At 45.9% G+C, this 22850-nt stretch overlaps 1 protein-coding gene across 1 annotated transcript; it reads right to left on the reverse strand.

The window, feature by feature from the left end:
* Window positions 1-910: 910 nt before the first annotated feature.
* Window positions 911-20700, reverse strand: JMJD7 (jumonji domain containing 7). The gene is made up of 8 exons (XM_040333829.1): window positions 20615-20700; window positions 17713-17866; window positions 15488-15741; window positions 12485-12541; window positions 9271-9366; window positions 7059-7135; window positions 4614-4773; window positions 911-1330 (listed from the first exon to the last, which is right to left on the reverse strand). The coding sequence occupies exons 1-8, from the start codon at window positions 20670-20672 to the stop codon at window positions 1197-1199; spliced, it is 990 nt and encodes a 329-aa protein (XP_040189763.1). The 5' UTR covers window positions 20673-20700; the 3' UTR covers window positions 911-1196.
* Between the last annotated feature and the right edge of the window lie 2150 nt (window positions 20701-22850).

Raw genomic sequence — 22850 nt, forward strand, 5'->3', positions numbered from 1 at the left:
CGCTGTTAAAGATATGCTGGGTTTCCTCGGCGTAAGCCAGTGTAGGTGGAAGTGGGCGTGAGCCATGCTAATGAGGCGTGACCCCATGCAAATGATGGGCCAAGCGCCATTGAAGTACTTAAAATGAACGGCGCATGCGCAGTCCCGTGGCCGCATCCCAGTGCGCATGCTCAGAAGCACGTCGAGACAACTGCCTAAGATACGTTGAATCACTGCCTACGACGTGAACGTAACCTACGCCTAGTCATATTCACGTACAACGTAAACGACAAAAGATACGACGGCTTGTGTTCCCTGGTCCATACCTTTGCATGACTTGCGCCTCCTATATGGGGAATAACTTTACGCCGGACGTACGACTTACGCAAACCGCGTATATGATGCGCCGGGCGCAACTACGTTTGTGAATCGGCGTATCTCCCTCATTTGCATAGAAAATCTATGGGAGCGGGAAATGCGCCCGGCGTAAATATGCGCCCACGATATGACGGCATAGGCAAGTTATGTCGGTCGTAGGAAGCCTTTTTTCAGGCGTATCTAGTTTTGTGGGCACATCGCATAGATACAACGGCGCATAGTTACACTTACGTGGCGTATCTCGAGATACGTCGGCGTAAGTGCTTTGTGAATCCGGGCCATTATATCTGACTTCCGCAAGGCTTTCTCTGCAGTGCATAACAAATATACTGTATGTGGCTCTTTAACCCCTGTGCTGTTCCTAGTCACTTGTGATTTCAGGAAGTAACCAGACCTGCAAGAACATGTCTATTCTGGAGATCAAGCCAACATCATCTGGGCATAGGCACTGCGCACATCTCGGCATACCATAATGCTAAGTATATGAAACGATCTGCGCAGGCGTCCATGATGTCATCCAGGAAAGAAAAATAATAACTTGCATAGGAAAAGGTTTTTGTGGATGGAAACAACAACATTTAATAATATGTACAGTATGCTTTAAATAATGACAACTTTCTGACTTTACTTTTGGGTTAAACTGGCCACACAAGTTACAATCTGACTGTACAATCAGTAACATCTGTAGCCAGGTTCTGGTGTAATCCTCCACAACCAAGATCTGACGTTGGAATTCAGTACTGTCCTGCGGTGCTCAATACGTCGCAATGTCTGCTTTTTATAAGACAATTTACATAGTCTTCCCTTGTGCTGGTATTAAATAGAGCCGTATCAGACAGTCATGTCATCTTTTCTTTCTGGTCAGCTTCATGATTTGTGTTCAATCCAGAGTTTTTCATGACGTTAGAGAGAGAGTCAAGCAGCTGGAAATAATGATATTTGATGTCGTACTCCATGTCATACCAGTAATTCACTGTTCAAAGGAGAAGAGGAAAACAGAGTTATAGTATACTGTATTTGTAAGAGGCAGACACATTAGATATCATTAAATATATATATATATATGCCAGGTCTTTTGACAAATCTCCAATACAAAGTCATCGATCTGACACACAGGTTCCATTTCCCGGTGTTCCCTATAATATATATGGGTTTTTTGTGAGTGTCATGTTTGTTTTCAGCACATCTGTGGTGCTTTAACATGCGTTGTGCCTAGGAAAATGTATTTTAATGGTCTGTCCAATGCACCAAAAAAAAGGAGCACTTTTTTCCCCCTAATACAGCACTTTACAATGCATGGTAGTGCATTACAGTGTGTTGTGGTGCGCTATAACACTCATCCATTGGAAAGGTGTGTTAGGGTGCCATTAAGAATGAATGTTACTGTAGCACACCTAAGCACACCTTCCTGTGTTACCACAACACAACAGTGTGAACCCAGCCTAAGAGGAAGGAAAGCGCACCATTTCAGGGTAAACCAGACCTCTGCCACAGTCATCACAGCCACTGTACAGTGTCCACTGACAGCAGGAATGGAAGGGCTCAGGATGTTGACATCCATTGACTCAAGATTTGCAATGGCTACCATTATCCTAACTAGTCTACGCTTTATTAGTGATGAGAACATTTTATATCAAAACAAGTAAAAAATGCGCAGTAAAGCCAATGCATCAGGCATCAAATGAGCACCATAGGTACACAAGATGGACAGTGTCAGCAAGCAATACATTACAAGGTCTGACAAGAGGGGTAAAAAAGTCTGTAAAGTTTGATGGGGGTACACACTCTCAGGGCTGCCATCAGAGGGGAACACAAACCATGTTGCAATTCTATAAAAGACAACAAGGGAAGAGGCGCCTCTGGGTGTAGTAGTTTAAAACATAATTTATTATAAGCACAGGTAATGGTCACTTACATTTTAGAAGTGACAGGTAGGCATGTAAAAAGTTCCCAGGGAGGCAAGGGTGTCATCCGGCCGTCGCTCACTTCCTGGTCCTGCTGGAGCGCTATACGGTGAGGTTATCTTTCCATCGCTGGTGAAGAAAGCTGGCTGCGATAGGCGATCCTCAAACCGAGGCTTGGAACGCTGGTGGACAGCAGGCGTAGGATGATGACGTCACCGGGTATGCACCCCGGCCGGATGACACCCTTCCCTCCCTGGGAACTTTTTACATGCCTACCTGTCACTTCTAAAATGTGAGTGACCATTACCTGTGCTTATAATAAATTGTGTTTTAAACTACTACACCCAGAGGCGCCTCTTCCCTTGTTGACATTTTATAGCAAGATTATTCCACACCAGAATCACAGTGTTGATATAAGCAGTTACGTAGTCTCAACACATTTTAAAAGTGATTATTGTAAGTTGCCATCTCTGTACAGAAAGGTTAACATGATGTCACAGGGAATGGGTGGAAAAAGTAAGCAGCTCCAGACAAATTTAAGATGAGGATTCTATTTAAGAAAAAAAAGAGAAAAGAAATAAAAAAAGAAATAAATAAAGAAAAAGAAAGAAAGAAAGGTTATTTTATCAAGGTTGCGAGGAGCACCTGGTCGTGGCCCATTTATGGTGAAATTATGTTCTTTCCACTTCCGGATTATGGCCACAACAGTGCTCACTGGAACATTCAGAAGTTTAGAAATCCTTCTGTAAGCAATGCCATCAGGTTTTGCAACAATAAGGTTGCAAAGGTCTTGAGAGAGTTCTTTGCTTTTGCTCGTCGAGATGTATCTTGTGTGACACCTTGGTGATGAGACATCTATTTATAGGCCATCAGTTGAGACTGAACCGGCTGATATTAATTTGCACTGACAAGGGTCAGGATTGCTTTCGAATTACTGATAGATTTCAGCTGGTGTCTTGGCTTTCCATGCCTTTTGTTACCTCCCTTTCTTCATATTTTCAATACTTTTTCCCCTGTATCATTCCATTTTATTACGCATAACTAAATTTCTGAATGTATTTGTTTTAGTTTCTTTGTATATATGAATTGCATGGGTTGTTACCAACATGTGGTGAAATTTCATGCCAATAGCACATTTAAAAAAATATTTTTACCTAGAAAAATGTGACATGTTCAATACTTATTTTACCCACTGTGGCCCGGATTTACATACATTGGCGCATATTTATGCCGGCGTAGCGTATCTAATATACGCTACGCCGACATTACGCAGAGAGGCAAGCACCGAATTCATAAAGCTCTTGCCTCCCAAACTGCGCTGGGTTTCCTCAGCGTAAGCTGTGGGAAGGTGGACGTGGGCGCGAGCCATGCTAATAAGGCGTGACCCCATGCAAATGATGGGCCGAGTGCCATACAAGTACTTAAAACGAACGGCGCATGCGCCGTCCCGTGGACGTATCCCAGTGCGCATGCTCACAATCACGTCGGAACTACTCCCTAAGATACGACGGATCACTGCCTACGACGTGAACGTAACCTACGCCCAGCCCTATTCATGTACTACGTAAACGACGTAAAATACAACGGCTGTGTTCCCTGGTCCATACCTTTGCATGGGTTGCGCCTCATATATGGGGAATAACTTTACGCCTAACGTACGACTTACGCAAACCGCGTATATTATTCGCCGGGCGCAAGTACGTTCGTGAATCGGCGTATTTCCCTTATTTGCATAGAAAATCAATGGGAGCGGCAAATGCGCCCAGCGTAAATATGTGCCCACGATACGACGGCATAGGCAAGTTACGACGGTCGTAGGAAGCCTATTTTTAGGCATATCTTAGTATGTGGGTCGGCGCATAGATACGACGGCGCACATTTGTACTTACGTTGGCGTATCTTGAGATACATCGGCGTAAGTGCTTTGTGAATCCGGGCCTGTATGTTTATTTCTTAAGATCATCAGCTCCATCTAGTGACCATAATGCAAAATTCACCCGATTGAGGTATTTCAGGAAAATGACACATTATGGCCACTTGATGAAGTGGACAATTATAGGAAAAAAACATATTAGGCAAAATACAGGATTATTAGTGACAGCTAAATTAATGTTTGAGACATTTGCGCAGCAAATCTTTAAAGATCCCTATTTCTACTAAAATCTTGTCTGTGATGGCAATTCTAATCTGTGTTATAACAATTTCTACCGATCCTGGTTCACAAGAAAGGACAATCAGTATTCAAAGTCACCATAGTCAGTGATCCCTGTGGCGTTAATATACCACTTGAAGAAATGAGGGGGGCCCTGTCACAATTGTACATTTGATCCCTAAACCTCTCCTATACCTTACCTGCAATGCAGCCATGGGACTGGCGCACGTGGTGAAACCACAGAGAAGGTAGATACAGCATTTCTCCAGCCCTAACAGTGACGTGCAGTGGCCGCGTTTGACTGTATGCTGGGTACATACTCAGATCTGGATCCAGTGGATCAACAGGGATCCAAGGCACCTGTGAAAAGGCCAGATGTCATATTTTTTTTTTTTTAAACATTTTATCTAGTTTTACCAAAATGAGACCCCTTAACTAATTCAATGCAGTTATAAACTTTGGGTACCTGGATTACTTAAAGCAGTTCTAAACAAAAATGTTTTAAAAATAATAAACATGTTATACTTACCTGCGCTGTGAAAAAGTTTTGCACAGAGCAGACCTGGACCTTCTCTTCTGAGGGCCACTGTTGGCGATCTTGGCTCCTCCTCTTTTCCGAGGTCTAATATAGCAAGCCACTTGCTATGGGGACACTTGTGCAGGCTTGATCACCCTGTGTGCGCTCACACATACACAGTGCGGCTCGGCCCTGCCTCCTCCCCACAAGATTTGACTGACAGCAGCAGGAGCCAATGGCTCCCGCTGTTGCCAAGTCTCCTGTGAGAAGAGGAAGAGGGAAGGAGAGCTGCTATAGACAGGCACAGTGCTTGAACGAGAAATGGCCCAGGTAAGTGTTTAAAGCGGAGCTCCACCCTAAAGTGGAACTCCCACTGATCAGAACTATCCCCCCCCCTCCAGTGTCACATTTGACACCTTTCAGGGGGAGGGGGTGCAGATACCTGTCTAAAGACAGGTATTTGCACCCACTTCCGGCCACACAGTCTCGTGCAGACTGCGGCATGACGTCACCTCCCGTCCCCCCCCCCGTTGTGTTCTGGGAACACTCGGCTCCCAGTACACAGCGGAAGCCAATCGGCAGGCGTAGCGCGACTCGCGCATGCGCCATAGCGAACCGGGCAGTAAAGCCGGAGCGCTTCACTTCCTGGTTCCCTCACAGTGGATGGCGGGGGGGGGGGGGCATCAGAGTGACGAGCGACCGCTCGTCCTCTGCTGCGGACGGCGCTGGACTCCAGGACAGGTAAGTGTCCCAATATTAAAAGTCAGCAGCTGCAGTATTTGTAGCTGCTGGCTTTTAATATTTTTTTTTCAGCAGACATCCGTTTTAAGGCAGGGCTGGGGGAGCCGCTTTTTTAAAGGTTTTTTTACCTTCATGCAGAGAATGCATTATGGTAAAAAAAATAAAAATAATAACAAACTTTTGCCCTTATAACCATTTGGATTTTGTCAGATGCAAGTTGGCAGAGCATGAATTGCATTGACTGCCTGGCTAACCCTGTCTACGGTCATTCCACGAACTTAAAGTGATACTAAAGTCTTGTTTATTTTTCTTTAGAAATAACGAACATGTTATTCTTACCTGCTCTGTGAAATGGTTTTGCACAGAGCAGTCCTGATCCTCCTCTTCTCGGGTCCCTCTTATGTGCTTCTGACCCCTCTCTTCTGTCAAGTGCTCCCCACAGTAAGGAGCTTGCTATGGGAGGCACCCAAGCTGAGCCGCAGCTCCGTGTGTCCATTCAGACATGGAGCCATGATTCGGCCCCGCCCCTCTCTCTTCCGATTGGCCACCTAACTGATTGACAGCAGCAAGAGCCAATGGCGCTGCTGCTGTGTCTCAGCCAATCGAGAGGGAGAGTCCCAGACAGCCGAGGCACTCGTGCACATAGCTGGATAGAGATGGGCTCAGGTAAGTATTAGGGGGGCTGCTGCACACGGAAAGTTTTTTATCTTAATGCATTAGGATAAAAAACCTTCTGACTTTAAAATCACTTTAAGAGATGGTAAAAGGCACTCATTGGACAAGAAGGTGGCAGTGGGTGGAGCTCATCTATGAAGTCAGGGCCCAATATCACAGTAAAATAAATAGGCAAACAGTCCTATTGATGTCTATTGGGACACAGGGGCTGTGCATTTGCTGGGTCCCAATATGATATCCATGTGGGTTCAGGTGCATGTCCCTGAACTCGCCCTATGTGTGTGAGGACATGCACCCACACAGATGTCATATTGGAACAATGCAGCTGCTGTATCCCAAAAGACATCACTGGGACTGCCTGCACAAAGATAAACAGAACAATTGTACATCCTTGTGCAGGTAAACTCGGCCCTGCATGGGCGTATGGCATTTATTCCCCGCTTGAAAGAGGCCTAATGTGCAACTGCTCCACTTCCATTGTACCATGACCTGCCCCTACCCCCCTGTGAGCTTTATACTCACCTGTCTCTCATCCAATGAGATTTTACCCACAAAGTTGCACAGCCCCTTGTCAAAATGTTATATGTGGGGCCCCAACATATGCTGTACATTCAACCCTATGATGGCAGCGCAATGCTATGAGTGCGGTGACACAGACGTTTGCAAAGCTTCCAATTGCCATTTACATTCTGAAAACAACTAAATAGGTTACCTTTTCTGCAGACTCCTGATCAACTACCACAAATGATCCATCTTCATTTACCTGGTATACTGCTGGCTGGTATAATTCTGAAACAAATTGCAGACACAGTTTAAGCTTTAAATAAAATAACAGAAAAACGTTCAACATTACAGATTCCCGTACAAGGAACTGAACACTTCCTATCCCAATTCACCAAGGTGTAGAGGCTGTTCACTCTGAAAGGTGAATGTTCACTTTGAATAATGAATGAAAGCAAATAATGTCAACCTGTGTTGACTTTGAATACCCAATCCTGTGTGAGAAAAAAAAAAAAAAACAGGATTACTGCCAGCATGTGATTGGTTGATTGAGATGATAGGGTATTACCCCCTTTTTTTTATATATATATTGGAAAGCAATGTTTGTAGGTTCTGGGCCCCGCACTCTTGGATGTCTGATCTAGGTAGGAATGATGCCCTGCCCAAAGCCCCCTGGGAGGCTGATGCCACACATCTCAGGATGCTTCGGACAATTTCTGCTACACTGCACAGGAGCCTAGCAATTTCCCTACCAAACTAGGCATGCAGCACTTTATCAACGGTCAACTACAAGAACCAGGAGACAGACAGCTGTCCCCCTAATGACATGAGAAGAAAGATAGCGGTGCAGGACACATTGTGCTGCAAAGAAGGACCGGCTTAAACAAGACAATGCACAAGTCATTGGTCATGTGGGTACGTTTTTTTTTTTTTTGGAACAACCCAGCAAACAAAGGGTAAGAGGGGAAAACAAGTTTGCAAAAAGGGGATTAGAATTCCTCTTTAAAGTGATACTAAAGTCACATTTTTCTTTCTTTAAACATGTTATACTTACCTGCTCTGTGAAATTATTTTGCACGGAGCAGTCCAAATCTTCCTCTTCTCTGGTCCCACTTTGGTGCTCCTGGCCCCTCCCTCCTGTTGAGTGCCACCCACAGAAAGCAGCTTACTATGGGGACACCCAAGCTGATCTGCAGTTCCTGTGTGTATTCAGACATGGAGCTGTGGTTCGGCCCCACCCCCTCTCTCTCCTGATTGGCTAACTGATTGACAGCAGTGAGAGCCAATGGTGCCCCTTCTGTGTCTCAGCCAATCAGGAGGGACTGTCCCAGGTAGCCAAGGCACTCGTGCAACATCGCTGGATAGAGACGGGGCTCATGTAAGTATTAGAGGGGCTGCTGCACTTACCTTTAGTAAATCACTCCCATCATGTGTCAGGGAACTGAAGGGAAACCTCCCCAGCAGGGACACAGACAGCAATATCAACCAGACCCTTCCCCATTCCATCCAGCATTAAAAAAAAGTAAACACAAATGGACAGCTGTACTGTAGGTGACCACGATATTGTGTCAATCTCGCTCCCTTTCTCGGTGCCCCGTCGCGGGAGCCCTCTCGCCGCGATAGGGAAAAAGCCGCCATAGAAGTGACGGGATCCGACTTGGATTCCCGCCAATTCTAGCCGCGGCATTTGGTATGAATCATGAGGGGGAACTCCACGCCAAATTTTAAATAAAAAACCGGCATGGGTTCCCCCCCAGGGGCATACCAGGCCCTTAAGTCTGGTATGGATTGCAAGGAGAACCCCCTACACTGAAAAAACAGCGTGGGGGTCCCCCCACAATCCATACCAGACCCGTATCCAAGCACGCTTCCCGGCCTGTAAGGAAAGGTGTGGGGACGAGCGAGCGCCCCCCCTCTCCTGAGCCATACCAGGCCGCATGCCCCAGAGCACCCAACCCCCCCATGTTGAGGGCATGCGGCCTGGTACGGCTCAGGAGGGGGGGCGCTCGCTCATCCCCACTCCTTTCCTGACCGGCCGGCGTGCTTGGATACGGGTCTGGTATGGATTGTGGTGGGACCCCCACACCGTTTTTTCAGCGTAGGGGGTTCTCCTTGCAATCCATACCAGACCTAAGGGCCTGGTATGCCCCTGGGGGGGAACACATGCCGTTTTTTTATTTAAAATTTGGCGTGGAGTTCCCCCTCATAATTCATACCAAACGCCGCGGCTAGAATTGGCGGGAATCCAAGTCGGACCCCGTCGCTTCTATGACGCGCTCGCTGGAATGTGCTTTTTCTATTCCAGCGAGTGCGAGATGTCGGCACCATGTCGCCGAGAATCAGCGCGATGCCGTCTCGGCGACAGGTATTGTAGGTCTTTATTGGAAGAAAGATTTAGATTTTTTTTATCATACTTGCCATACCATATGGGATAAGAGGGCGGTCAGTTGGTGGGTGAAGAATAAAGTGCTTCTCTCCCGAAATGACACAATAGAGGTTCTCGTAGTGGTCTTTATGCACTGTAAAAAGAAAAATCTGCTGATTTAGCTATTAAAGAAAAACAGATATCCTTTACTGTCTCCCTCATTAAAGCTCTGTACATACTGACAATGATTTATGAAAACTAGAGGAAAGGAAAGATTGTGCTGGAGCCCAGATCTACCAGATCTTTTTTCCTCTTTGACTTAAAGTTCCTCCTTAATGCTGGCCCCTGCAGTACCCTAACTTACTTGTCCTTCACTTCCTCCTCTCTGTTCATCCGCAGGAACGAAGAGAAGAAGCCATGTGTAAGCTCCAAGGCACAATTAAGGGCTTACACAGGATTAAAGCGGGGGTTCACCCTAAAAAGCATAGTAGCGCGAGCTACAGTATGCCTCTATATATTTTTTTGCGCCGTACTCACTGTTTAATCGCATAGTAAAGTTTCAGGGGAATGGGCGTTCCTATGCAGAGGGAACGTGATTGACGGCCGGCTATGGCGCGTCACGCTTCCCGAGAAGAGCCGAAATAGGACTTTGCTCTTCACGGCGCCTGCGCAGTCAGCTCCGATGTCTGTGCGCAGGCGCCGTATATCGCCGTGAACAGCCGAGTCCTACTCCGGCTCTTCTCGGGAAGCGTGACGCGCCATAGCCGGCCGTCAATCACGTTCCCTCTGCATAGAACGCCCATTCCCCACGGGGAGTCTGAAACTTTACTACGCGATTAAACAGCGAGTACGGCGCAAAAAAAATGTAGCTCGCGCTACTATGCTGAATGGCATGCTAGAAACTTAAAGCGGAGGTTCACCCTATTAGGTCACTTTGTTTAATATAATACTCCCCCCGCTGTACCTGACGATTTGGCGGTTCAAAAAAAATATAAAAATCTACATACCCCCTTTGCAGCATCTCGAGCAGGCACATCCGGGTTGTAGGGGTTCGGGAATGGGCGTGTCGGTTAGCTCCGCAAAGGATTTTGGGAGCTAACACGTGTGTCTCTGGACGGTGACGAGACACAGCAGGCAGAGGAGCAATCTCGCGATATTTCGAACGTGACGGTCATTTATATGCTAGGCACAGCGGGGAGTGTCCTTTTCAGGACGCTGCCGGCCGTTGTCCTAGCAACTCTGCAGTGTTGACGGCGCGCCTCGCCGTCACACTGTGCATGCGCGGGATAGAGCGGTGAATGCTGGGACAGCATTCACCGCATCCCGGAAGATACTGCAGGAGGGCTTCAGAGTGCCCTGACTAAAGATGGCAATGTCCATGAGAATATTTTATAACTCATCTTTCGGAGGGATATCGCCATGCCTGCGGCTATGAGGATTAGACTGGTGAGTACTAATTACTTTGTACCACCAGCGTTTCAAAATGCTCTTTAAAAAAAACTGTTTTGCCGCGGAACTCCCGCTTTAAGAAAGAATAATAAAATATTGTGTTGCGCTGATAATCAAGTAAAAAATTGCATACACATTATATATATATATATATATATATATATATATATATATATATATATATATACACACCATATACATAAATAAGAACCCCCTACACCTCAAATCAGGGAGGTATATGTGCAAAAGATAAACAAAAACCACTAAAAAACTATAATGTGAAAAAGTTCTAATAGAACCAGCAAAAATAGTTCATGGAAAAAACACAGTTCAGTACATAGGCTAATAGGAGACAGGTGTGAGATCCACAGTCCTCTGGTGTGCAGCTGTCATTATAGAAAAAAAAAAAATATATATATATATATATATATATATATATATATAAAACCTTTCCCTTCTGGACTCCTCGATTAAACACAGGATATCAGCCGCTCATAAGGAGAAAAGAAAGATATATGGTGCAAATAACGTAATAAAATGGGAAATGAACCCTGCAATACAATGATTGCACTCACGGAACCTCGATGGTAAAAAGGCTCAACTGCAATCAGTCATTGAACGCCGCTCAGTGCTACGATCTCCTCAGAAGGACGGATTCGACCGTCGATCGCATCACTCGGCTTCTCCCCCACGTGTATCGTCAATAGCCACTTGACTTATTCATATATCAGCGCAACACAATATTTTCTTATTTATTCACTTTGGTTTTGTGCACCTCACGTGTCTGCAGCTTATCTTTAGTATTTTATATGGTTTTAGTAATAGCGCTGTAGTACCTTTTTACATGCTAGAAACTTGTTTTTCAGGGTGAACCACCGCTTTAAGGACTCTCCCCCTGACCCAAATATGAAAGCACTGGGTGCCTGAGAGGCCAACCACCAAGCATCACTGCTGTCATGTGGGGGGAAGTGGAGCGAGTGTCATAGCCTTATACCCAGAAGTTCTGGGTGCGTCACTTTACTTCCTGCGACAAATAAGTAAGATGAGTATGTGCTACTGATAGGGCTGTGGTGTCAGTGAACCTAAGGCTAACATGGGCCCACCACAAGTTCACTTTATATCCAAACTTAAAAAAACAGATCCACTTTTCTGCTCCATTAAAGAAATCGCCCCTTTTTACTACATCCAAGTTAAAAGAGAAATATGGGAAATAATTTTTCCCCAGAATCATGCTTACCTAGGTCTGAGGCTGCATCTGTGCCCCGCCGGCTCCAACACTGAAAACTGAGCGATCAAACACCATTGATCACTCAGTTCTCACAGATCCGTAAGTAAAGAGCTGCTCACCAGCTCTCTGCTCTGCCCCCTCCTAGCTCACTTGAGTGCTGGGGTGTGGAGGGGATGGGAGTGGCCAGCTCAGGCTCTCAGTGGCTGACTGAGAGGTTGAGCCAAATGCCGTTCTAGCCATGTGGGCGGATTCCGACCATATAGTCAGATCTTTCCTGAACCTGGATCTATGACGTCAGCCGACAGCAGGCTTTAGCTCGCTGTCTGCAGAAAACGGATCACAAGAGTGCAACACAAACGGCACTCCAGTGATCCACAGGAGAAGTACACCCAAACGAGCTTTGGCTGTACTTCTTTTTTAAAACCATAGAATGTCTCAAGTTCATGACATTACAATAAAGACTTCACCGTTTGGATTTTCTTTTTTTTTTTCCAATGTAGGAATTTTAAAGCAACCCTTCTTACACCACTACAAGGATATCTCTATCTATTTGTCTGCCTGACTGGAACTATAACATTGGAATGACGTCACTCACATGAAGTCACTGCTGCAGACTCTCCCAGCCAGAAATTTACAGCATCTGGGCGCCTTCCTAATGGTGGGGAAAAAAAGACGGCATTATTAAAGTCAATTTAGCTTTAATGGAGTTGTAAAGTGAAAAAAAAAATGTCACCTTAATGCAATCTATGCATTAACCACTTGTCCACCGGAGGACGTCATATGCCGTCCTTGAATTTGTGCGGTGATATCTGAATGATGCCTGCAGCTACAGGCATCATTCAGATATCGCTGTCTTCAGCCGCCGATTCTGTGCACGATAAGAACGATCAAATCGGCGGTTCCTCCGCTTGATCGTTCTTATAGGCAGCGGGAGGGGACGTCCACCCCTCCCGCCGCCATCCGGTGCTTCTCCGGGCTCTCCCGTGCCCGGAGAGCTGCCTGGAAAGCATAGAGATGACTGGTGACCAGATGGTCACCAGTCATCTCTATGACCGTCGGAGGCCCAGGCGCGACGTTATGAAGGAATTAAGCCTGGAGGAGAGATGTGGGGTCTTACTGACCCCACATCTCTCCATAAAAAGGACCTGTCACACTCATTCCTATTACAAGGGATGTCTACATTCCTTGTAATAGGAATAAAAGTAATAACAAAAAAAATGTAAAAAGTGTAAAATAAAAATAAAATTAAAATATTCGTTATAAACGATCATTGAAATTTGCTATGTCACGCAGTATTTGTGCAGAGATTTTTCAAATGCAATTTTTTTTTTATTCACTTATTGAATTTTAATGCAAAAAAACAAAAAAAAAAAAAATATACAGTTGTGTTCAAAATTATTCAACCCCCCAATGCTGTAAAGGGTTTTAGGGAATTTAGTGTACATTTGTAATTGTATTCAGAATGAAATCCTACAAGGACTTCTTAAAGAAGCATATGCAACTAAAATGACATCAATTGGTTTTGTAATACAGTAGTAAATATTTATTTTGTGAATTCTTCATTTACACAATTATTCAACCCCTTAAAGACTACCACTCTGAAGAACAGAGGTTCATTGAAGTGTTTTCAATCAGGTATTGAAAACACCTGTGGATGTCAGGGAGCAGCAATAAAGCCTAATAAGCATTAATTAGGCAGCTTTAAAATGACTGTGATACTCAGCTCCTTCTAGACATTTACTGGTGTGGTTACAAACATGGTGAGGTCAAGGGAATGGTCCAGGAAGACAAGAGAAGAGGTGATTACTCTTCACAGGAAGGGCAATGGCTATAAGAAGATTGCAAAGATGTTAAACATACCAAAAGACACCATAGGAAGCATCATTCACAAATTCAAGGCAAAGGGCACTGTTGAAACGCTACCCGGTCGTGGCAGAAAGAAGATGCTGACTTCGACTGCTGTGCGCTACCTGAAGCGTAGAGTGGAGAAAAGTCCCCGTGTGACTGCTGAGGAACTGAGAAAAGATTTGTCAGATGTGGGTACTGAAGTTTCTGCTCAGACAATACGGCGCACACTGCGTAATGAAGGCCTCCATGCCAGAACTCCCAGGCGCACCCCCTTGCTGTCTCCAAAGAATAAGAAGATTCGACTGCAGTATGCAATAATCATGTGGACAAACCACAGAAGTTTTGGGATTGTGTTCTGTGGACTGATGAAACAAAATTAGAAGTGTTTGGGCCCATGGATCAACGCTATGTTTGGAGGAGGAAGAACAAGGCCTATGATGAAAAGAACACCTTGCCCACTGTGAAGCATGGCGGGGGTTCAATCATGCTTTGGGGCTGTTTTGCTTCTGCAGGTACAGGGAAGCTTCAGCGTGTGCAAGGTACCATGAATTCTCTTCAGTACCAGGAGATAATGGATAACAATGTGATGCAGTCCATCACAAACCTGAGGCTTGGGAGACGTTGGACCTTTCAACAGGACAATGATCCCAAGCATACCTCCAAGTCCACTAGAGCATGGTTGCAGATTAAAGGCTGGAATATTTTGGAGTGGCCATCGCAGTCACCAGCCTTAAATCCGATTGAGAACCTCTGGTGGGACTTAAAGAAAGCAGTTGCAGTGCGCAAGCCTAAGAATGTGACTGAACTGGAGGCTTTTGCCCATGACGAACGGGCGAAGATACCCGTAGATCGCTGCAAGACACTTGTGTCAAGCTATGCTTCATGTTTAAAAGCTGTTATAACTGTAAAAGGATGTTGTACTAAGTACTAAGATTGAATGTCACTTGGGGGTTGAATAAAACTGATAATGATGTGAGCACAGAAAAGACATTTGTGGTTATTTCATTATAAATGTTATGTTATATTTATCTGACCTACACGTGCCTCTTTGATTTAATTGTAAGCAGGATGACTGAATGATCAAAATCAATGTCAAACTGGCCAAAACAATCAATTTCAGTGGGGGGTTGAATAATTTTGAACACAACTGTATAACCAATTTTTTTTTGTAACATATAAAAGATGATAGTAAAAAATAAACCTAGGATATAGATGATACACTAAGGGTGCTGCCCCCCTAGATACAATCCCCCAACTGAGGTATGTAAAGTGTGAATAAAGTAAAGAGGAAGGGGTGGTGGCGCTACCTACCCTATATACAGCACAGGTAAGTGTTAGGGTCAACCTCTGCAAAGAGGTCTAATAAAGACAAAAAGTGTCAAACGTGCAAGAGGGGGTAAGGGCATTAATTTACACTTTTTGAGTAACAATTGGGATTAATACAGGCATTAATGCCCTTACCCCCCTCTTGCACGTTTGACACTTTTTGTCTTTATTAGACCTCTTTGCAGAGGTTGACCCTAACACTTACCTGTGCTGTATATAGGGTAGGTAGCGCCAAGTAAATCGAAACCTAACATGTCACACTTTAAAATTGCGCATGCTCGTGAAATGGCTCCAAACTATGGTACTTACAAATCTCCATAGGCAACGCTTGAATTTTTGTTACAGGATACTTGTTTAGAGGTACAGAGCAGGTCTAGCACTAGAATTATTAGGGTCCCCCCCCCCACTGATAACGAGGACTTACCTAGAGCCTCGCTCATCCATGGTATATTATTCTCCACGTCTCCGATCAGTTCTGGGAACTCCTCTGTCAGATTGGAGCACTGTTTCTGGATGTAATACACTCCTGGGCTGCTGGTTTTCTTCTCAATGATATCCAGAAAATGTGCCAGCTTCATGGATCTCTCCTCCGGCATGACAAACTTGTCCTTGTATACGGCATCAGCATAGCCATTGGGAGTCACAGCCACACTCACATTCTTGGATCCTATACAGGTCCTGAATATAGAAACATGGATACAATGGACAGTCAGGACTGGGGTTAGCACAGCTGTCGGTTGTTTATCAGCTGCTTGTCATAAATAAATGAATACTTTTTACTCATTACAGGGACATAAGATTACCCTCAATGATTCATTTGGCTAAATTCACGTACCTGTGCCTAACGTTAGGCAGGCGTAGCGTATCTCATATACGCTACGCCGCCGTAAGTTAGAGAGGCAAGTGCTGTATTCACAAAGCACTTGTGTCCTAAGTTATGGCGGCGTAGCGTAAATCGGCCGGCGTAAGCCCGCCTAATTCAAATTGTGAAGAGGTGGGAGTGTTTTATGCTAATGAATTGTGACCCGACGTGATTGACGTTTTGAATGAACGGCGCATGCGGCGTCCGTGGACGTATCCCAGTGCGCGTGCGTCGGATAGAATGCCTAAGATACGTTGAACACTGCCTACGACGTGAACGTAACTTACGCAAACGACGTAAAAAGATACGCTTGTTCCGATGTCCACCTAGAGACCAGCTTTATCTTTACGCCGGGGTATGTCTTACGTAAACGGCGTAACTAATTGCGACGGGCGTACGTTTCGTGAATCGGCGTATCTTGCTCATTTGCATATTTGACGCGGAAAACTACGGAAGCGCCACCTAGCGGCCAGCATAAATATGCACCCTAAGATACGACGGCGTAGGAGACTTACGCCGCTCGTATCTTAGCCTAATTTAAGCGTATCTGGTTTCCAGAATACGCTTAAATTTACGACGGCGCAGATTCAGAGTTACGACGGCGTATCTACTGCTACGCCGACGTTACTCTTTGTGAATCTGCCTAATTGTCTACAAACACAATACTGTTTGAGTGGCGGGATTTAACTGTTGAGTGACAGATGTCACACTCTGAAAGGTTGTCACCAGGTTAGAGACTGATGTATGCCCTACATATGCCTCATCAGTGTCTGCGTGTCACAAACCAACATAAATGCATGCACCCCAATAATATGCTGGATGTACTGAACCCAGATCTAAGCCACCAGATGAACTCTCTGTTGAAAATGTTTCCTGGGCCCAGATTCACAAAGGACTTACGACGGTGTATCTCCAGATACGCCGTCGTAAGTCTGAATGTGAGGCGTCGTATCTCGGCGCCTGATTCAAAGAATCAGATACGCCAGAATTTGTCTAAGATACGACTGACGTAAGTCTCTTACGCCGTCGTATCTTAGGTGCATATTTACGCTGGCCGATAGGTGGTGCTTCCGTTGATTTCCACGTTGAATATGCGAATGAGCTAGATACGCCGATTCACGAACGTACTTGCGCCCGGCGTATTAAAATACGCTGTTTATGTAAGGCGTCCGACCGGCGTAACTTTACCCCTCATAAAGTAGGGGTAAGTCATGTTAGGTATGGACGTCGGAAACAGCGTCCTATTTTACGTTGTTTGCGTAAGTCGTCCGTGAATGGGGATGGGCATAGGTTACGTTCACGTCGACTAAACATTGAGCCGGGGTAAGTTAGGGAGAAAATTTGACGTGATACTGAGCATGCGCCGTTCGTTAGGTGCGTCATTTACGTGGGGTCACGATTCATTACCATACAACACGCCCCCTACCAGCCTAGTTTGACTTAGGCGGGCTTACGCCGGCCCATTTACGCTACGACGCCGTAACTTAGGGCGCAAGTTCTTTGTGAATACGGTACTCGCCTCTCTAAGTTACGGCGGCGTAGCGTATCTACGATACGCCTACGCCCGCACAAAGATACACCCTCCTACGTGAATCTGGGCCCAGGTTGTTACTCGTGACCCGTGAATCGTCCAGAGTGCTTCTTTGCGCTTTTTACAAAGAAGCACTCGGTTTATGTTACCTAATGTGCTGACACACCTTCCATATCACACAAATTTTCTGCTCATATATATAATACTCAAGAATATCACCTATACCTGAAACACGTCAGAGCTACAGCTCCCGTACCGAAGGTAATCGAACGTCCACTTGTGTAGGGCTGGCCAGTGGTTGAAGGCGTTGCGTATAACACATGGTCTGTTTGGGCTCAGCCAATCCCGATGAAACTGCAGCGCTGTCGGAGGATCCTCCAAGTAAGAGATATCGTCTGATCCATGGAGCTCTAAAGAAGACAGTAATATCACACATGACATTTGCTTTATCTCATTTTGCAGGTTGGCATGAAAATGCAATGTCCTCTTATCTGCAAGCATCACACCTCCTGATTAAAACTAGGAGGTAAAAGCCATAGAAAATTTAAATAAAATAAAATTAATGGATTCACCTAATTACCAGGTTCTCTGGCACGGCATTGACATTATTGGACTTCACAATTGGACTCCCCAACACTGTACATAAGCATATCTTTAGCTTTCCCTGGATCTGGCAAGCATGCCCACTGATGCCACCCTCCTACATTCCCTTTTTGTTTGTTTTTTTAAGCGGTAGTAAACACTGCTTGATCACTAGTTCCTCCCAGCAGGCTTATAATAAAACTTGCCTGTATGTACAAGGAAAAGGCAGGTGGGATGGATGGATTCTGTGTTCCTGCAAAGAAGGGATCCATGCCTAGAAAGAATCTATTCGGTGCCCCCCCCCCCCCCATGGGACAAGATTAGGCAGAAGTGAGAAACTCCCAGGCCATAGCTGTTGAGTCAGCTGTCTGTCTCCTCCCCCGTGCTCCTTCTGGTCCCCCATGCTCCTCTGTCACCCCCCCTGCTCCTCTGGTCTTTCCCCTGCTTCTCTGTCCCCCCCCCCCCAGGTGAGCACTGCGGGGAGGGAGAGACAGAGGAGCGGAGGGGGGCGGCGGTCCGCTGTCACTGAAGCTGGCCCACTAAGCCACCGGCCCACCGGGAAACTCCCTGTAGTGCCGATGGCCAGTCCCTGATGTTTAACCCCTTTTTAGTCAGTGTCATTAGTACAGTGACAGTGCATATTTTTTTTTACCATCGATCACTGTATTAGTGTCACTAGTTCCCACAAAGTGTCAAAAGTGTTAGGTGTCCGATTGTCCACTGCAATATCGCAGTTGCGCTATAAGTTGCTGATTTCCGACATATATATATATATAAAATCCATAAATTATCCCATAGTTTGTAGACACTATAACTATAAAAAAAAAGTTTTTCAAAATAGTTTTTCTTTATAGCGAAAAAAAATGTAAGACACAGAGATGATCAAATAGCACCATAAGAAATCTCTATTTGTATAGAAGAAAATTCCATCAATATTATTTGGGTACAGCGTCACACAACCGCGCAATTGTCAGTTAAAGTAACGCAGTGCCATATTGCAAAAAATGGCCTGGCCATAAATTGGGGGGGGGGGGGTAAATCTTCACAGGCAAAGTGGTTAAAGCAGATCTTCATTTTTGGCATCGCCTCCCCTGGGCACCGCTATTTTGGCGCATGCTCACACTGGTTCTGCGCAGCCTTTGGGTCCTGGCAGAGCCTGTCCATGCATGTGCCATGGAAATGGCACGCATGCACAAAGGGTAGGTCTCCAGCTTTCCCATTAGCGGTCTCTGCGTGTGCACGGCAAAAAACACACGCATTGGGCAGATATTCTGCAGGGCTCTCTCAGGATCTGAGCAGTGGCGGCTGGTGCTCACATTTTTTGGGTGGTGCAAACAAACTGAAAAATTCTGGAAAATACTGAAAATAAAAAACATCAAATGCAGCCAATGTGCCCATCAATTCCTGCCAATGTGCCCATCAAATGCCAGCCACTGTGCCCAAATGACAGCCACTGTGCCCAAATGCTGCCAATGTGCCCATCAAATGCCGCCAATGTGCCCAAATGCTGCCAATGTGCCCATCAATTGCAGCCAATGTGCCCATCAAATGCCAGCCATTGTGTCCATCAAATGGCAGCCACTGTGCCCATCAATTGCCGCCAATGTGCCCAAATGCTGCCAATGTGCCCATCAAATGCTGCTGCTGTGCCCAAATGGCAGCCGATGTGCCCATCAATTGCCACCAATGTGCCCATCAAATGCCGCCAATGTGCCCAAATGCTGCCAATGTGCCCATCAAATGCTGCCGCTGTGCCCAAATGCCCCAACTGTGCCCCATCAATCGCCGACACTGTGCCCCCCACCGCCCGCCATCTGACTGGCACTTACCCTATCTCGTGGCGGGTCAGGCATGCAGGTGACGGCGGGGAGCTGTGGGACCTTGCACGGGTCAGACAGTGGTGAGCTGTGTCCTCCATGCGTCTCCTCTCCTCCACCTGATAGGCATCCAATAGCAGCGCCTGACCTTTCAGCCAATCTGGTGACAGGTAACAGACCCGCACTTCCCGATTGGCGGTTCAGTGTTAGAAAAGCGAAGATTCATTTGCTTTTCTAACACACCTGGGTGGACTCCGAGCCTAATGGTCTGGGCTCAGAGTCCACCTCTTTTGAAGCCTAGTAGAGCCTCTGGCTCTAATCAGGTGCTTCAAAAATACACCCCACCGCTGTGATGCAGGTGCCCGGTGTCCGAAATGGGGCAGGACACCTGAATAAGGGGTGGCGGCCATGGACAGCTTCTGCAATGCATGAATCTATCCATTATTCATAGAGGGGGTGGCACCCGTGCGCCCTTAATGGATGCACCGCCACTCTGAGTCTGCGGCACGTGTGCGCACAAGCCAGGGGCAATGACAAAGCCCCACCTAGGCAAGAAGTGCTGCTTCACTTTTATTCAAGTGTTTCAGCAACATAAATAAATGAAATAAAAAAAACGGGAGGGGGGGGGATATAAGATTACAGTTATTAGGGCGAAGGTCTGCTTTAATAGAATGTGATCATCATCATCTTACACAGAGCGGTGAGAGATATTCATACACAGCAGCCTCGGGTTTCCTCAGTCACATGCAGAGTACTCACCCCGGACCTCCTGTGCCAGATCCTGCACACTCCTCCATACCGCACATGCAGCTGCCATCTTCCAACATGGCCGCGCTGAACACCTTGCTTGTCACGTGGTCTTTGTCACATGACAATGCCCAAAGTGCTGCAGCAGTGCCATCTATGGGATATAAAGAGATGGCAGCCTGTGTATCGAGTCCCTGTGACGCTGTACTGTATATTTATGTTAACCCAAATACGAAAACTTTATATAAGATTTAACATTTTTAACCATTTGACCTCTGGAAGGTTTTTATCCCCTTCATGACCTTTTACCCCCTTCATGACCTGGGCATTTTTTTTTTGCTATTCAGCAGCACTGCGCTACACTTCAATACTGGGCACATTCCCCCTTCCTGCCCAAGCCAATTTTCAGCTTTCAGCGATGTCGCTGTTTAACCACTTCAGCCCCGGAGGATTTGGCTGCCAAATGACCCGATCAATTTTTGCAATTCGGCACTGCGTCGATTTAACTGACAATAGCGCGGTCGTGCGACGTGGCTCCCAAACATAATTGACGCCCTTTTTTCCCCCACAAATAGAGCTTTCTTTTGATGGTATTTGATCACCTCTGCGGTTTTTATTTTTTGCTCTATAAACAAAAATAGAGCGGCAATTTGAGAAAAATTCTATATTTTTTTACTTTTTGCTATAATAAATATCCCCCAAAAATCTATAAAAAAAACTATTTTTTCCCTCAGTTTAGGCCGATACGTATTCTTCTACATATTTTTTGGGGTAAAAAAAAGCAATAAGTGTTTATTGATTGGTTTGCGCAAAAGTTATATCGTCTACAAAATAGGGGATAGATTTATAGCATTTTTATTAATATTTTCTTTTTTTTTTACTTGGAATGGCAGCGATCAGCGATTTTTATCGTGACTGCGACATTATGGCAGACACATCGGACACGTTTGATGCTATTTTGGGACCATTCACATTTATACAGCAATCAGTGCAATAACAATGCACTGATCACTGTATACATGTGACTGGCAGTGAAGGGGTTAACTACTAGGGGGCCAGGAAGGGGTTAAGTGCCTTCCTAGCCCCCTAGGAAGTGATTCTGTGTGGGGGCGGGGGTTGCAGTGACAGGACACTGATCACTGCTCCCGATGAGAGGGAGCAGACGATCACTGTCCTGTCACTAGGCAGAACAGGGAGATGTTAACACAGGCATCCCCCCCGTTATGCCGTTCCGTGACCCGATCACAGGACACCGGCGGACATCGAGTCCGCGGGTCCCGCGGTCACGGAGAACTGGCAGGCACGCGCGCCTGCTAGGCGGCATATTAAAAGCAACGTATATATACGTTGCTTTGCCTGACCGTGCCATGCTGCCAACGTATATCTACTTGAGACAGTCGGCAAGCGGTTAAATCACAATTGCGCGGTCATGCTACACTGTACCCAAACAACATTTTTATAATTTTGTTCCCACAAATAGAGCTTTCTTTTGGTGGTATTTGATCACCTCTGCAGTTTTAATTTTTTGCTAAACAAATAAAAAAATAAAAAGATCACATTAAAAAAAGTTACGTCCCATTCAATGCAATGGAACCGGTCTAATAGGAGCGACTCAAGTCGCTCCGACTCAGAAAAAGGTTCCTGTACGACTTCGGGGGCGACTCGGGGGGACCTGCATTGACTTCTATACAGAAGTCGTTTTGCAAATCGCCTCTGAAGTCGTCCTCAGGACAACTTGCAGAGTCGTCCCAGAAGTAGTGCCACTGCAATGTGAACCAATGGGCACTTATATGCGACACTGATAGGTGGCACTGATATGCAGCACAGATGGGCACTCATAGGCAACACTGATGGGCAATGAAGGGCTGCACTGATGGGTACTGATAGGTGGCACTGATTGATGGCACTGATGGGCATCACTAATTAAAAGGCAATGGCAGGTATTGCTGGTGGGCACTAATAGGCATCATGTGTGGGCACATATTGTCACCCATGGCCACCAGGGATGCAATACCCGATGGTCATCAGTGGTGGCCATCTCTGATGGTCCTGGGTGGGCATCCGCAGGGGGGGGGGCTGTTCTGATAAACAATCAGCACAGACCCCCCCTTGTCAGGAGAGCAGCCGATCTGTAATAGGACGTCCGATCAAGATAACACAACCACTTTGCCGCCGTCATTTTGCTATATGGTGGGCAGCAAGAGGTTAAGGACCAAGCCTATTTCTGAAATTTGTTGTTTACAAGATA

Source organism: Rana temporaria, chromosome 13 (genome assembly GCF_905171775.1).
Source record: "Rana temporaria chromosome 13, aRanTem1.1, whole genome shotgun sequence".
In the NCBI taxonomy this organism is placed as follows: Eukaryota; Metazoa; Chordata; class Amphibia; order Anura; family Ranidae; genus Rana; species Rana temporaria.

Coding starts and splice junctions, on each gene's coding strand:
- JMJD7 (XM_040333829.1), bottom strand. CDS start 20,672: ATGGCAGCTGCATGTGCGGTATGGAGGAGTGTGCAGGATCTGGCACAG. Junction 9,367..12,484: donor GTCTGCAGCAGTGACTTCAT/GTGAGTGACGTC, acceptor TTCTTTTTACAG/TGCATAAAGACCACTACGAG. Junction 4,774..7,058: donor ATCAGGAGTCTGCAGAAAAG/GTAACCTATTTA, acceptor GCCTTTTCACAG/GTGCCTTGGATCCCTGTTGA.